Below are 16,611 nucleotides of genomic sequence, written 5' to 3'. Positions count from 1 at the left end.
CACCCAAACTGAACACCACAGGCCCATGTATACCACTTGCACATGCTTTAAACACACATACACACACAGAGGATAGCTATGTACCAAACATGCAAGCAGCCAGTGGAGTCCGTGCAACGACAATTATGGCTGTGTGTGCATGCACACACATATCACGTTTAACAGGTTCCCAGGGGACTCAAAATGGACTTGGGGCCACACACCCCCACCTACGCCCAGCTCCTCATGCCAGAGAGAGAGAAACAGGAAGACTATGACCCAAACTTCACTGGGTGAAGACCTCTTCCCTGTGAGCACTTTCTGAAAACTCCTTTGCCCTCCCTTTCTCTCTGGGTGGGGGAGAGTCACATGAAGGGCAACAAAGAGAGGAAGCGGGAAAGTATGTTTTCCAAGCATCGCCAGTCCCCAGGAGTCAGCAAACAGGGTGTGGACGGGAGAATGCAGAGAGCTCTCGCCGTCCAGAGGGGGCAGGCTTCGCCCACATTCTGGCCGGGGCAGGGACCACACTAGGGCTCCACAGAGCAGTATTCCCACCAGAGTTCAGGTTCAGGAGGGTGGCAAGCAGCCCACGCAGCAAACCAAGGTCTGCCCCCGCATTCTGGACACCCGCCCTGTCATCAGCCCCACTGGGCAAGACAAAGAGGAATGCCACATTTTTAAGTGTACGTACTTTGAAAAGTTTTCAGCTGTTTTCTTCCACTGGGTTTTCCAAGCAAATCTGAGTTATTACTTCTGGCTCAAGAAAGACTCTCACATTTCCTTCTCCATTGCCTAACGTGTGTAACGTGAAGGACTGGCCAGAACCTCAGCCTTCAAGACCAAACCCTTTGTTCTTGCTTCTGGAAGCCCTGACTCCTGTCCCCTCCCAACTCCCTAAACTGTGTCCACGCCCAAGGGTCTTTCTTGTAAGCCTCAGTCCGTCCATGGGAAGGACCCCACCCCCCGAGTGTTGCAGGATTCACAGGGCGCACTCCTCGAGCTCCAGGCAGGAAAGTTAAAGGGTTTCGCTGGCCTGGTGGGGCAGGAAGCAGGAGTTTTGGCATCCTTGGCTCGCTTACGCTCACCTAAAGGCGTTCATAGATGATTAAAGCAAACCACCACAAACCAACTCGAACCCCACGTCAGGTCTACTAACTGCAAGACTTCCCTATAAAACAGTATTCCTCAAAGTATGGTCTGTAGGCCTCATATACTAGAATCGCAGGGGTGCTTGTTAAAAATGAGATTCTTGGGCCTCAACCTGAAGCAAATTCTTGAGGAGCGGGACTCAGAAATCACCATTTTAGCAAGCCCTGCAGGAGAGTCTTCTGCACAGGGAAGACTGAATCACTGCCATGAAGAAACACACTTAAATTTAAACGGAGAGAAATAAATGATCCTTCGTCAGGCAGTGAGAGGCCATGGGAGTTTGGAAGACAAGGATGCTCCACCCCAAGGGGCCCCCCTCCCCCCTCCTTCCTGTCCCAGGGCAGGGGCGCGTACAAAAAGTCGTCCTGCGTGTTGCCGTTGAAGGTGCCACAGAGGCCCACCGTGTCCTCCACCCATCGCTGGTCCACCTGCAGGTAGAGCCGCAGGCCCTCGCGGTCGTAGAGCACCTGCACGCCCACGTGGGTCCTCACCCGCAGGAACGTGGAGGACAGCCTCCGGATCTCAAAGGCGTCTGGGCGCAGAAAGAACCGGGAGGGGGCACGAATGGGGAACTCAGCCAGTATGCGCCCCACCCACCGCCACCACCTGCGTGGCTTCCCCTGATCCCCATACCAGCCCCGTCTTCACACACAGCAAAGCTCTGCCCAGGGGCCGGTTAGAGGAGCCTTCAGTAAATCCTGTTCAACGCTGAAATCAGGGCCCAGGGTTAACCTGCTACGGCAGCCCCAGCTGAGGGATGTCTTTTAGCTTCAAGTGCCTATTGAAGCTCTGCCTCCCTAAGTAACGGGTATGCTTCCTTCTCTAGCAAAGCATAATCCCGCAACTGCCCGTTCTTTTCACCGTGGCCACTAGGGAACTCACAATATGACTCTAGATCCAACTGCAGCACTTTAGAATTTTAGATACAATTGTGGTGAATTTTTTTATGCCCTTTGTGGCTTGTACTTTGGCCTCTTTACCTGCCTTCAGTCCCCACTCTTCTCAATCTTGAGCTCCTACTCTTTCTTTTTCTTTTGAATTTTCTCTGGTGGTATTTTATTTCTTTTCTTTTTTTAAAAGATTTTGTTTATTTATTTTTAGAGAGAGGGGCAGGGAAGGAGAAAGAGAGGGAGAGAAACATCAATGTGTGGTTGCCTTTTGCACTCCCTTCATGGAGACCTGGCCTGCAACCCAGGCATGTGCTCTGACTGGGAATTGAACTGGCGATCTTTTGGTTCACAGGCCTTTGCTCAATCCACTGAGCTACACCAACCTGAACTATTTCTTCATAGTTTTGTCATTTTTGTTTGATGTGCTTCCTATGAGCTACCACAAATTCCCTGTGGAATGGGACAGGATAATGAGTAATTAATAAATAAATAGTCTGAGTAGGGATGACGAATAGCTCCGCTCATACCCTAATGTTAGGAGAAGCTGTCATACTGCTGTGAAGCCTGTCATGCTGGGGTGGGAACAAAGGGCATTTTGCCCGTCCAGAGTCCACGTTCCTGGGACCAAGGTGCCCCCCTGGCCTGGTGCACTCAGTATTAAAATTTGAGCTCTTGCTCAAAATGGGAAGACAAGAGCTCAAATTCTAATACTGGGCAGTGCCTTTGGCCAGAGGGGCCTGGGAAAAGCCTGCGCAGCCAGCTCTCAGCCAGCACTCGTCCACCAAAGCCGTACCATCCGTGTAGGGTGGGGTGACCTTGTACTGGTCAAACAGAAGGATGTCCCCGGCTTGGGTCAAGGTCACCTGCTTCCGGGGGTCCTGGTGCAGGATCACCGACACGGACTGGACACAGACCCCATCCTGGTTCTGGAGAAAGAGGAAGGCCAAAGGGCAGAGTTAGTCAGTCTGTCCTGCTAGTCCCAACAGAGCCCTCCAGGAGCAGACGGGGGCTAGAGACCGGCTCGTCACGGTGACGGGCCCGGAAGGACATCATCATGGGTCCTCCAACCAAACACCTTCATCTGGGGAATGGGAAGGCAGAGGCTCAGGCTGGAGACTGGTGGCAGAGCTAAGATAATGCAAATAAGTATGACAGTCAACACTCGGGCTGCCTGTGACACAGAGCAGAGGTGCATGCACCCTGCGTGGCCCAAAGTCCAGCCTCAGGAACGCTGGCCTTCCCACTCAACTGTAAGCCAGGACTTCAATTTTGTCCCGTGTGGTTGTTTGTAGGGCTCTTTCCATGTGCACAGGTGGCAAAGTCTCAGGCTCCACCCACAGGCAGGCAGGAAATGAGCTAATAATATTCTCTGGGCCTCAGGCTCCCATTTCCAAAAAGGGTAGTCTCATTAGTACTTCCACACAGTCATACAGAGAGGAACATGGTAGATGCAGTCCCTGCCCTCATGGAGAGCATATATTCGTGTGGCACACAGACATTAAACTAAGAATTACAAAGTTGCTTAGTGAATTACTATTGTGACCAGGGCTGCAAACACGTGCAGGTGCTAGGAAAGCACGTAGTGAAAGGATCGGCTTAGTCTGCAGAGGTAGGCAAGGCCATCCTAGGAAATGATAACAATAAGGTAAAAATAATCAACACAATAATAAAACTTTTAATAATACTACAACTTATAATAATATGTAACAGCTAACTTTAATATAGAGTTTCAATGTTCAGGAGCTTTCTAATCTTTTTATATACATTGATTCATTTAATCTTTATAATGATCCTATTCAGTAAGTACTAACAACCCCACTTTGCAGATCTGAAAATTGAGGTGCGGGGTGGGGGACTGACATTTGAGCTGAGGTCTGAAGAATGCATAAGCTAGTTGGGCAAAGGGAGGAGGGGAGCAGGGAGACGTCCTGAGAGAAGGTCCCTGACATAGAAGACATTTAATGCATTCAAGGACATAAAAGAAGACCGGTGGGTACAGCCCACTGGGCAAAATGTTTTAAGATAAGGTTCAAGAGGTAGGCAGTGGCCAGCCCACACAGAGCTGACATAGCTCAGGGGTCACCTCCTCCAGGAAGCCTATCTTGATCCACCCCCTCCTGATGCCCGGGTACAATGGCAACGAGAATGTCTCTCCATGGAGATCTATCCTGTACTCTCCACCTTGTCACAGCTCCTACGACAGAGTGGTTATGGGGTCACTTGTCGGCCTCACCCACCAAAGTGTGAGGCCCAGGAGGGCAGAGCCAGGCTTCATGCATCCCAGTCTCCAAGAACTAACCCAGCTTCTGGCACAAGTAGATGTTCAGTAGTTGCTGGATTCATGCGTGCATGTATGCATGAATAAATGAATGAATACACAGATGTTGAAGATACAATCCAAGGAAGCAGAGAAGATTAAGTTGAATTAGAGCCATATGAGAGGTTTTTTCTTTAAACACCGAGGCCCGTGAAGGGGAAGTGGCTCTCAATGCCCTGCAGCCAGAACCCCATCTCCTGCCCTGTGGCTCTCAACAGAGAGAAGGTGAAATGGGCTGTGGAAAGACCTGGGGCCCTGCTCTAGGTCCTCTAGCCTTTCTAGGGGGGAGGGGGCAGGGGGCAGAGGTGGCTGGCTGGACTGTGCCCGGGGCTCCCAGCCCTTACCAGGCCACACGGGGCGTTCTGCAACGTCACTGTGAAGGTGCCCGAGGAGCGGCTCTTGGCCAGGATGTACTGGCACGTGGCAGGGAACGTGTACCGGCGGCCGTCGAAGGTGGTGAAGTGGATGTCGCCGGTCACTGAACACTCGGCTGAGGGGCAGAGAGAGGTGGCTGACCCACGGGAGCTGCCTCTGCCCTGCAGGCTCCATGCAGGAGGAGGAGGCACCTGTCCTAGGAATCAGGGCAGTGTCTGGAGCCCCAGCCTGCCCTTTGGGAGCCCTGGTCACTGGGGAGACGCAGCCCTGCTCTGGACAGCTCCCTGGCAGGTGACCAAGGCTAGAGACCAATTTTGGTCCAAGGCCCTCAAGCTCAGGAAGGCCCTTGGATATACAGAACCCCATGGAAAACAGTCCCCGAGGGGACGGAGCCATCACTCAGTCAGGCAAAGCAGCTCTGGAGAAACAAAGGCAGGGTATTGGGCCAAGAACTCAGAGGGAGCCCCCCCACAGCAGGCCTGACTCCCGGAGTTTCCCTGCCCAAGGAGCTATGAGACCAGAGGAAGAGGGTAGAGTCCAAGGTGGGGGTCAGGTGTACCTGGGCACACAGATGTGCTGCACACCCACTTGCCCGCGGTGCACGTGCTGAAACACAGAGACCAAAGAGGCAGAGGTTCACTCACCTGGGCCTGGAAGAGATGCTGGAGGGGGCAGGGCCCATGAACCTCCCGCCCCCAACCCTCAGTCTTCCCATCTCTAAAATGGGAGGTGGAGACTCTGCCCACAGGTTAGATCCAATGACATCTGTGACTCGGAGATGCCGAGATAGCGCTCCCATGTCATCAGGGCTCTCAGGCCCCAAGTGGGTGGCCCTGATGAAAAGCCCTGGAATCTTCCACCTCCTCCCACCCCCTGCAGAGGACACGGACCAGGCATTGCAGTCTTCTTTCACCACAGAGCCAGTTGGGTACAGGGTCCCGTGGAACTCACAGGGACAGTCAGCTGGTGCCACACAACCCCCATCCTCGAAGATCAACCCTAGGGTGACAGCAAAGGCCCACTTAACTCACCTCTGTTCCTGTTCACACACCTCTCATGGCTCCCCAGGGCCTGTGATAAAGATTCTCACATCTAAGATCTTGCACTACTGAGCTCACTTTCAGACTCTCTCCTGTGTAAATCCCTGGCTCAGGCCAGATCTGAAGACCCTCTGAGCAAATAATCCCACCTCCAGAACTTTGCTCAGAGACCACCCACCCCAAACAACCCGGATACAGACTAGCTTCTCCTCTCTACCTCTTCAAAGCCTATCACTGTGTCTAGAACCAGCATAGGCACCACTTCCTCCAGGAAGCCTTCCCTGACAATTGCTCCCACCACTGAATTCCTATATCTCTTCTTGTGTGAACCCCTGAGCTGGTCCTCACCACATGTGCCTTCGAGTGGAGTCACATGTGTAAGTGTCTTATCACTGCCACCAGATTCTGATCCCTAAAGTCAGTGACATGTCTTTATATATTTTATCCCAACCCCCGCCTAGCTGAGTGACCTGTACACTAAAGGTGTGCTGCAAAGTTACACACTGTGAAAAACAGTGTGTGGATGAATGTGGAAACTAATGCATGTGTGATAAATGAATACACGAATGAATGAATGAGTTGCTCTCATCTACATGCCTTAAAAAGCTCAGACCTAAAGAAATGAAACACCCTGATGAACCTCTCAAGAGCCGCAGTTCTGCCCTCACCCTCACCACCCCCAAGCCATTCATTCATTCATTCACTGATTCATTCACTTATTAGTGTTTGCTCCTTCCTTCCTTCACTCCACGAGCAGACACCCTCTGAACCCCTGCTTCATGCTCCTCCGTGCCAGGCCAGGTCAGGCGCCCACTCCACCCCCAGCATACCATCGGGGCAGTAGCAGCCATCCACACAGGCGATCTCGCTGTCCACGCAGGCTGCCCGGGGCTGGCAGGAGGCGGGGCAGCAGGCAATGCACTCGTTGTAGATAAAGGCCTTCTCCTTACAGTGCACAGCTTGGGAGGAAGGGAGCCACGTCATCTGTCACTTCCGTACAGCCAGCTCTACCCCAGGCCCTGGGGCGGGGCGCGAGGGGGCTTTGATTTTCCAGATCCCTTAGGCCCTATGGGAGCACTGGGTGACCAGGAAATCGGGGAGAACTTCCCTCCTCTCACTCTGTGGCCCTCTACCACTCCATCCTGCTCTGAGCCTCAGTTTCCCATCTGTCACATGAAAAGGGAACCTCCGGGCTTAAAGCTCTGACCACTGTGGCTTTGAGCAGGATGTTGAGCGGAAACCTGAGAATGCCACCCACAGCCCTAGCACAGAGCTTGTCTGAACCGCCCCTGTCCGCAACCAGGCTGCACCTACTGCATTGCCGGAGCTGGGTCCTCCAGCCCTGCAGGGGGCGCCCCGCCTGAGCACACGCCCGGGCGTACTCCGCCAGTGCCCGGCACCAGGTGGCTTCATCACCCACTGATCTGTGCAGGAAAACCGAGGGTAACACTGGAGGGAAACCCTACCTGCCACCAGCCCTTCAACATTCTATAGACACTGCCAGGGCTCTGACCACCCCTGTTCCCCACACACAGCTGGGAAAGGGGGCCAGGGAGGGCGTCTAGGTGTACAGAACCCTAGACTGGAGGCAGGACACTGAGAGGGGTCAGACCCTATTTCTGAGCCTTGCTGAATGGAGAAGCTCTGTCCCATCCACGCAGATGAGAACTTCAGAAGTGTGGGAAGTATATCTGTCAGGGCCTAGGATTACCAGGCCTACCGCCCCACGGACTGAGCCCCATCCAACCCTGGGAGGGATCTCCCCACCTCCAAACCACGCCCCAGTCCTGGCTCCCCACTCACTGGCAGAGATCGCTCGTACAGCTGGCCGCGAAGGGCAGAGGGCTGACGAAGGCGTGACAGGCATCAAAGGGGGGCCTCAGCAGCGCCTCACACCGGTCATACACACTCTGGAGCAAGGGCCAAGAGCTGGAGCTGGGGGCCAGCAGGGCCACCCCCAGCCCTCTGACTGTACAAGCTCCCCATGGAAACCCAAAGTGGGCCCAGAGGAAGGAAAGAGGAGGGTGGGGAGGAGAGGGAAGGGCCCAAGGGCACCAGCAACTCTGAGCATTCGCAGCCAGTGACTTTTCAAGCAGTAGATGGAAACCAGCTTAAGACAGGCACTAGGGTAGGAGGTAAGGAGCAAGAGTGGGGGATGTGCCCAGGGTGCCGACCTGCATGGCTCCCAGGCTCTGCTGCAGGCACGGCGGCCTAGGCATGGAGGAGGTTGTGGGCCCTGGAGGCTGGTTGGGGGCCCACTCCTGCCAGCTGTGCACAAACTCAGCCACATCGTCCGTCAGCTTCCCTGCAGGGAGAACAGCATGACCACGGGTGGGGTGGGGCAGGAGGCACAGAGGGCTCTGAGACAAGGAAGGTGCAGCAGAAGAGATGCGCAGAGGGAGGCGAGGAGTTGAAGAATCCAGCCTCCTGAGCTCCCATCCCAGTCTGCATCTCCCAACAGAGCCATTCTCCTGAGAAAGCTGTTTGGTGATAATAGTCAAGAAAGCTCAAGAAGCCCTGGCTGGCATAGCTCAGTGGATTGAGCGTGGGCTGTGAACCAAAGTGTTACAGGTTCGATTCCCAGTCAGGGTACATGCCTGGGTTGCGGGCCATGACCCCCAGCAACTGCACATTGATGTTTCTCTCTTTCTCTTTTTCTCCCTCCCTTCCCTCTCTAAAAAATAAATAAATAAAATCTTTTTAAAAAAAAGAATGGTCAAGAGCCTCTAGTGAGTCCTTCTGCTCCAAACTCCAAGGAGGCAACACCATGCAATGGAGAGAGAACAGTGTGCAAGCCTGGACAAGGAACCTCAGCTTCCCCATACATGAAATAGGGCAGATAGTCCCCCCATGAGATTGTCTCATGGACCATGTGAGATGATGTTTGATGCTGTGGGTGCTCAAGGGCGTCACTTCCCCTCTTCGGGCCACAGTTGCCATGGTTTGGCTCTGCACCCTTCACTTTCACTCTTACCACTGCTCCATAGGGGTCCACCGCTCCAGCTGGCCCTTTCTCTCCCTGGCTCTCTGGCACCCCGCCCCTCCCTCCCGTGCACACACACACACACACACACACGCCCTGCAGGGTCATTCCCATTCAGCAAAGTGCCCAATAGATCTTCATACAACCCTAGTAGGAACTCTCATTATCACTGTTTTACAGATAAGGAAACTGAGATCAAGTGGTCACAAACAGTTCTGAGGCCACACACTTGGTAGGAAGGGCTCCCTGGCCTCCCACTGGTCTCTCATATCATGACCTAGCGCTCTTCCCTAAGGCCCTCCCACCCCTCCCTGGCTGACCTGTCCTCCTCCATCCATCGGAGGCTGCCCACTCTGAACCTCACCATAGCTGGTCACCAGGTCATCCTGGGGGTCAGCATTGTTGTTCCCGCACAGCCCATGGGTCCAGCCCAGGAACTCCGGGCTCATCTTGATGTAGACGGCGGAGGCACCATCCCAGGCCAGCGTGAAGGCGGACTGGTGACGCACGAGGACGTAGCCCGCCAGCCGCTGCAGATGCACGCTCCCCACCACATGCGGCAGCTGCACCCTGCAAGGCACAGCCCAGAGCTTCAGGGAGTCCACACTGCCCAGTCCTGTCCCCAGGGACCCACCCTCCCTGCCCGCAGAGACCATCACGTGCACCGCACCTGCCTCGCCCATGGGGCCACTGGTACCGTGGGCTCTGAGGCCCCTCTTTTCCTCCCTGACTTCTCAGGTGCCTGGAAGTCCACCATTAGAGGGGGATTCCTTTGTCCCCAGGGTTTTAGAATTGCCTTTTAAAACTGTCATTTCCTTGGCAGGGATAAATCTTAGAGTGGCTGAATTTACTAGCTCCTTTCTCCTAGACAGGAGAGATGGTATGAGCAGACGGCTACTTTTTAATTTTTTATTGATTTTAGAGAGAGAGAGAAAGATTTGTTTTTCCAGTTACTTATGCACTCATTGGTTGATTCATGTATGTGCCCTAACCAGACATCAAACCTGAGACCTTGGCATGTTGGGACGATGCTCTAACCAACTGAGCTACCCAGCCAGGGCCATCAGACAGCTGCTTTGTTTATTTTTTTGGTGGGGAACTGAGAGAGGGGTGGTGGTGGGGTGAAGCTGAGAGAGAAGGAAAAGTGGGAGTGAAAGAAAAGACACAGGGACCACTTTTCCCAGTTTTTCCACTGGTACAGGGGGTCTCTTAGCCCACCTGGGATTTGGCAACTTTCAATCCACCTGAAAACCAGGAAAGGAAAACAGAAGGCGTGTCTTAGCAGCCCAAACTGGTACCAAAAGACCCATAACCCAATCCTTCATTCTCAGGGGACGCCCTTGGGCCCTTCGTTCTACACTCAGCCCCAGGAACCCTGGTCGCCCAGTCCTCAGACCTGAAGCCAGAATGAGGAAGGGGAGAAGAGTCACTGTAGGAAGCAACAAAGTGACAGCAGACAGCAAGGGAAGACGGGATGGTGACAAAGGGTTCAGAAAGAACCACACTCCAGCTAGTATGGGAACAAAGGGTCCTCATTCCTTGTGTGGTCCTTGATGTCCCAGAAAAATGACTCAGAGTGACCCTATGTCATCAGAAAAGGCTGAAAGTGTGCTCAGTCTCTGTTCTGAGGATGCTTGAACTGTGTATTCCCATTCGGGCAGATTTTCTTCAAGTTGTGAAAAAAAATTAAACAAGCTTTCTGCAAACCCAGCTGGTGAGACACCCAGCTGGCCTGCCAGCACGTTCCTGCTCTAATAGTGGAAATTCTGGTGCTTGTGCCCAGAAAGCAATTTCCTTTAAGCCTGAAAATGGCAGGTGCTAATTCTTTCCCCACCAGCACTGCTGGGGGGTAGGAGTGGTGTGGTAGTTACCTGACTCCTCCGTGGGTGACCTCCTTGGCCAGGCGGAGCTCCTGCTCACCAGCAAAGAAGAGGCTGACCGACCTGGAGCAGGTGTAGGGGGAGGAGCCGCACTGCGGGTCATTGTGCACCTGATTGGGGGTTCAGAGACTGAAGTTTAGGGTTCTGGCTAGAACTTCGGTTCTAGGCCTGGTGGCTCCCTGTTGAGCTTCTGCTAACTGCTGATGGCCTGCCCACTGCACACCAGGCACCCTTCCTCTGCGACCTCTCCCAGTCCTCACCGCATCACAGGGAGGTCAGAGTTAGAATGATCTGAAGTTCCAAGAAGACGCAACTGGTGCTCAGAGAGGTGAAGTGACAGAGGTCCCCCACACAGCCAGGATGCTAACCCGTGTCTGCTGGCTCAAACTCCAGGGCTCTTTCAGCGTATTGTGCTGTCTCCCTGCTTCTGGATTCTTTGTTTATCCATCCCAGGTTACCCCATCAGATTGAAAGCCAAGGTTAAACATTCACACAATTTCACATGTAGACAAAACGTGCACATACACACACACCTCATGTCTGTACTCATGGGGTACTCTCCATGCACACACTACAAACACACACTTCCACCACCACCCTGGCAAGCACAGTGTAGTCCTGCCCTGCACACACGGGCATGCAGGCCACTCCTGCACCACCTGCCACAGACACACCGCCCCTGCTCCCTGCTCACACCTCCAAGGCCAGAGCAACCAAGGGCTGGGGCTTGGGGTGTGCCAGGACTCCCCAAGCTTAGAGAAAAGTCTGAACGTGTTTCTCTTGCAAGAGCGGAAACTCTTCCCAAGCCCTCCACTAGCTGATGTTACATGTGGTTAAGCAGACGGAGCCACTTCACCGAAAGTGAAACCTGTGAAAGCCACGCTACAGCCTAAGCAAATATTTTTCAAGCACTTTTGACCCTGATCCATAGTAAGAAATAAAAATATACACATATATAAAAATGAAATGAAAGTTCTGCAAAATAATATTTATCCTGTTGATGTATAATGCATTCTTACATTTCCTGTTCTCTTTTTCTATGTTGATCGTGACTCATTAAGTTCATTTCCTAACCACGAATGAGCGTCACCCCGTCAGTCTAAGTGACTGTGACACAGCCACCATGAAATGACAGTCATGAAAAACCCTGGTGCGTGACACCCCGAAGCAGAGCGGGCATGACTGGCCCAGGTCCCCAGCCCATCCAGGGCACAGCCATCAGGGCAGCCTTTTGGCAGGTCTGTGCCTGGGACAGAAGGGGCACTGGCCTCCAAAGCCGAGGGGACCCTTCCTGGACAGGCAGGGCAAGGGCGACCTCACCTGGACCAAGAAGGTCTGTCCCTCGGGTTCATGGCACCCCACCAGCGTGTAGCTGCCCTTCCCGGGAAGGTAGTAGTAGAGGCCATCGAATGTCTCCACATGGTGCTGGCCCCACGCCCGGCAGATGCTGTCCCTCTCAGGGCCAGCGTTGTACACTGAGCCAGGAAGAGAGAACCTCTCTGTGTAGCTGCAGTGGGCAGGCACCAAGCCAAAGGCTGGTGGGTTCCAGCCCTGTTAGGCTGACCCCCAACCCCCAGTCCAGGAACCCCAGACTTCCCCTATACCCATGGCCCCTCCCAGGGTGGGGTGGAGCCCACACCCACCCATCTGGCAGCGAGGCCCGGTGGCGTTGAAGCGTCTGCAGTCGCAGAAGGCCGGGTGCACACACTCACCCCCGTTGAAGCAAGAGAACAAGTCTGCAAGGGAGACACAGGAGGCACCTCCCTGTTGAGCCGAGACTGGCACACTCAGGGATACGGCTACCCCCTTGTGCCAGGACACCTGGCCCCAGCCCTCCCAGGGCTACGTGGAACTCAGAGACGCCCATCCCAGGCAGCCCTAACACTCCTCGGCAGCTGGTTGTAATGGCGGCACCAGCAGGGTGCGTCAGACTGCTGCCCAGCCCCTCGCTGGCAGGCAGGTGGAATCGGGGTCACTGCCTTCACCGTGCGCCACGTGGCTCTCAGGCCAGCCCCACCTGGGTCTTCAGCTCCCACAGCTAAAAGTCCTGGCCACCGGGCAAGGCAGGCAGAAGTGAGACTGTGGGGCACACAGGGTGAGTAGGGACAGTGCCCTAAGATCTTCAAGTACAGCACAGAGGCCACAGAATAAACCAGGGGCAGAGCAGAGGCCTCACATTTGGAATGCAGTGGCGAGAAAGGCCGCAGAGGAGAGAAGATAAAGCAGAGCAGAGTGCAGTGAGGAAAGGAGCCATGACGTAAGAAGAGGGGCCATGGACACAGGACAGGTGAGGCCACAGACAAAGGACAGGTGAGGGAAGAAGGCACACAGAACAGGAAGGAGGGCAATGCCATGGAGCACAGAAAGGGGCCACAGAAACAGTGCAGGAGGAAGGAGTGACTGAACAAGGGAGCACAAACTCACTGGAATCACATCATGTGAGAATGGAAAGCCACAGGCCATAGTCATAAATACGAACAGAACAGGGAGAGGAAGCTCTCCTTGGCCAGGAAGAAGTACCTGGAGGACAGTTGGAGGCTGGGGCCGGACGAGGCGGAGAGAAACCCCATGCAGGAAAAAGAGGTCACAGGAGGCCCTGAGGGAGCCCCCGAGGGAGCCCCGTCCGGCTCTCACAGGCCCCTCTGCCAGCTGGGGCCCTCCCACACACCGCCAGGGGACCTTGGGGAGGGGACCACTTACACGCTGGTGCACATTTGGCCCGATGGAGCCGCCTTTCCCAGGAAGACATGGCCACGGAGTCCAGGGCTTCAGCCTCCTTTTAAACATGGAAGAGAATACAACCGGGGCTGCCTTCCTGATGGTCACAGCCCTTCCTGTCCCTCATCTGGAGTGGGGGAAACCTCTCCTTCGGTGCCCCACCTGCTCCACCTCCCCAGGCCCACCTCTAAGAGGAGGAGAGGATTTTCAGGCCTGCCACAGGCCAGAGGGAAAAGGCCTTTTATTTTTTACTCTCAAAAGTGGCGTCTCAGTGGCCTGAACACACCCCCACCCTCTGTGTTCCCATCTCCCCCAGCCTCCCTCCCTTCCTCCCTTCCCTAGTAAACTTTTGTGTCTCCACAGCCCAATACAACACCCCCTTGTCTTGAGAACAAACATGTCCCCTTGCCCAGAAACCACATGAGGCAGAGCAAAGAAACAGAGGCAGCCCCTCACCCCAGGACTGGAAAACATCTCACCCCATCCCTCCCCCCAACTTTCCTTTTGGAATCTTCTCACTGATCATCACCCGCCAGCCTCAGAACTCAGCTCCAAGGCGGGACTCTCCCTGATACCACAAATCTGACAAGGACACAGGGAAAGCGTAGCTAAGAAACCCTATTTTCCAGAGCAGAAATCCCAACACTCGGTCTCTGGAGACATAACCATCTGAAATTAGGGCTGTCCCGAACACTCTGTCTTCAGTCACCACGTGGCTAGCCGACTTGGACATCTGACCTCTCGGAACTCCAGTCCCAGGTGTCTAAGATCATCTGGGCCTGGGACCCTGCATGCAGCAGGCTCCTCCACTCTCAGAGTCTCAGCCCCCTTGTCTGTACAACTTCCAGAACTACAGGCCCAGCCGGCAGCCAGGTGCAGCGAGCAGGACAAACCCCCGGCCCTCAGAGAGCTCACCCTCTTGCTCACAGGGCCCCCAAACCACACTGTGGGTGTTCGTCTCCCCTGTCTTCCTCCCTCACTGTCAGCACCCAGGGCTGAGTCCCCAGCTTCCAGCAAAAGACTCAGCACATAGAAAGTATGCAGAACTCTTGGCCCCTGAGCCCAACCCCTGCTCATTGCCCTTCCTTGGCAAGCCAGGTATCCTGCCTCATTTCCAGGCAGGGGATTTCCAGGCATCCCCTCCTCCCTCTTCCCTATCCTGTTGACCCCTGGAAGTCACCCGCCCCTCCTTGACCAGGTTTCAACGATCTTCTTGTACTTCCTTTCTGGTTCCTGGGTCCTCCTCAGCTCTCCTTATCCCACAAACCCAGGCAGGACAAGGCCCAGGAATCAGGCTGCCCACCCTGGTTGTGATCAATCTCACAGGACCTCGGAGACCACGGGAAACAGGAGGGAACAGCCAGGGAGAACAGTCAACACCAAGGTCCCCTAAGCCCCGAACAGCTTCATTAAACTTGGTCTTCGTGTCTCTCGACTCCTCGCCTCCACCTCCGATGTGGCCTCTGAGACTGGTGTTACGAGGGTGAGACAGCCTGTGCTGCAGAGTCAAGGCCATTTTCTGGAGAAAAACTCAAATCCTGTCCCAGTGACTCATCTTCAGTATAGATCAGGAGTTTTTAATCATTTTTATGCCATTTTCATGAACACCTTTAACAACCTAATGAATCCTATGGGCCCCTTCTCAGAATAACATTTCTAAATGCATAAAATAAAACATACGATTATAAAGGAAATCAAATATATTGCAATATAGTTGTGAAAGCATTTTATAGAAATGTGTGACTTAGTAATATCTGCACTTTTTTACTAGCACGTGAAACAACCAGACCGAGCAGCAGGTGCTTTCCCCGCCAGAATTTGGAAGCAGTGAGCGTGAGACCTGGGGTGGTCCACAACGGTCGGGGGACAGGGTACGTCTGTGATTTTGGTGACAGTCGCAGACACTGCTGACACCCTTGTGGTTTGTAGCCTACCGTAATAATTGAAGGGGATGCTACATTTCAGTTAGACGGAGCTTCCTATAAGCAATAACACATTTTCTCCCCACCCCAGTGAGTGGACCACTGGTCGACACTGTCAGTTCTTTGAGAATGGCTGAGCACTATAGGTGTGAGGAGGCGTTGAAATGAAGTGTGGTCGGGTGGGGGTCTGGGATACCCCCTCTGTTACAAATGAGGGCATTCCAGGCAGAAACCCCCGGAGGGATCCTCGGCTTCACTTTCTAGCTGATGGCCTCATTCCCCCAATGCCCACTGACATCACCTTAAAGAGGGCCGTTCTAATCCCTTATTTGCTCTAAGGAGTAATTTGAGAATCCTTCTGCAGTTGCCTGGTCCAAAGGCTTCCCAGGAGAAAGGAGGTGGCCTACCTCGGAAACCAGCAAGGAAGGAAGCGCACCAGGGGCGGAGGGACTTGGGGAAGGGGCATTTCCCTCCCTGAAACACAGGGACTCCTGGGGCCTGTGGGCGTTCCTGGTGCCAGGGAGCAGGCCAGCGCACCAGGAGACCCAGCTCCACCTGCTCTCTGGGGCCCCGGCAAGTCACCCACCTGCCTTGATTTCCCCAGCTATAAATGAATAAAGACATTGTCTTTCAACTCAAACTATGCCTGACCCTGATTCTGGAAAAGTTGGGATCTGGAAAAGTGTGCAAACGAGAAATAAAAACCCAGATAACCCACACTTTGGAGAATAAGCATGCCCCCTTCTACCTCGGGATCTTCATGTGTACTTCCAAAGGGCAGGAATTTGAGGCACATCGTCTCCTATTATAAATGACGCTCCCAATCTGCTGGCATAAGGAGCTGCCCAGACCTGATCCCTAAGGTACATGAGATGAGGCTCAAGGTGCTTGGGGGACCTGGCTGTGGGTGGGCTGGACTTGTAACCTGTCTGTGGTTGTAGGAAGGAGACAAGTGCAGGCCAGGATTAGAAAGAGAACTTGAGTCCCCTGACCCAGAGCCCAAAGAGGTTTGGCAAAGGGAGAAAACAAACCCCTGCCTTTCCCAAAAGCGCGGAGGATCCCTGGAGGGCTGGCCACAGGGAGTGGTCAGGACTCGGAGGTGGGTGGCTCAGGGCTCTGCTTCTCAACCAACCCTCCTGTGCAAACCCCACCAGGTGACCCAGGCTTTCCCCACTCTCAGGGCAGCATTGCTGGGACATGCCTTGGGGTATGGAGTGTCCCAGCAATGCTGCTGGGGCCCCTGAAAGGCTTTCGTGTCTTTGCAGGCCAGGCAGGAAAAAGGGAACTCGACTATCCTAACCCCTCACCTTCCCGCTTTTCACCACCCGAGGGGAGAGCCCAACTGTCTCCTCATAGCA

At 54.1% G+C, this 16,611-nt stretch overlaps 1 protein-coding gene across 1 annotated transcript in view; it reads right to left on the bottom strand.

Moving 5' to 3' along the window:
* The window catches only part of OTOG (otogelin), a 72,719-nt gene that overhangs the window by 54,956 nt on the left and 1,152 nt on the right, over positions 1–16,611 (bottom strand). Inside the window, exons 4-17 of the mRNA XM_036029998.1 lie at positions 13,314–13,389; positions 12,257–12,349; positions 11,934–12,088; positions 10,605–10,723; positions 9,098–9,303; positions 7,925–8,055; positions 7,554–7,660; positions 7,065–7,174; positions 6,581–6,709; positions 5,601–5,709; positions 5,270–5,316; positions 4,680–4,825; positions 2,812–2,944; positions 1,483–1,660 (exon numbers count right to left, since the gene is read on the bottom strand). Coding sequence (XP_035885891.1) covers positions 1,483–1,660; positions 2,812–2,944; positions 4,680–4,825; positions 5,270–5,316; positions 5,601–5,709; positions 6,581–6,709; positions 7,065–7,174; positions 7,554–7,660; positions 7,925–8,055; positions 9,098–9,303; positions 10,605–10,723; positions 11,934–12,088; positions 12,257–12,349; positions 13,314–13,389 — 1,739 coding nt within the window. The remainder of the gene's footprint in view (positions 1–1,482; positions 1,661–2,811; positions 2,945–4,679; positions 4,826–5,269; positions 5,317–5,600; positions 5,710–6,580; positions 6,710–7,064; positions 7,175–7,553; positions 7,661–7,924; positions 8,056–9,097; positions 9,304–10,604; positions 10,724–11,933; positions 12,089–12,256; positions 12,350–13,313; positions 13,390–16,611) is intronic.

This window comes from Phyllostomus discolor, chromosome 6 (assembly GCF_004126475.2).
Source record: "Phyllostomus discolor isolate MPI-MPIP mPhyDis1 chromosome 6, mPhyDis1.pri.v3, whole genome shotgun sequence".
In the NCBI taxonomy this organism is placed as follows: Eukaryota; Metazoa; Chordata; class Mammalia; order Chiroptera; family Phyllostomidae; genus Phyllostomus; species Phyllostomus discolor.
The sequence above is the reverse complement of the archived record's forward strand: the minus strand, read 5'-3'. Positions and strand labels throughout refer to the sequence as shown.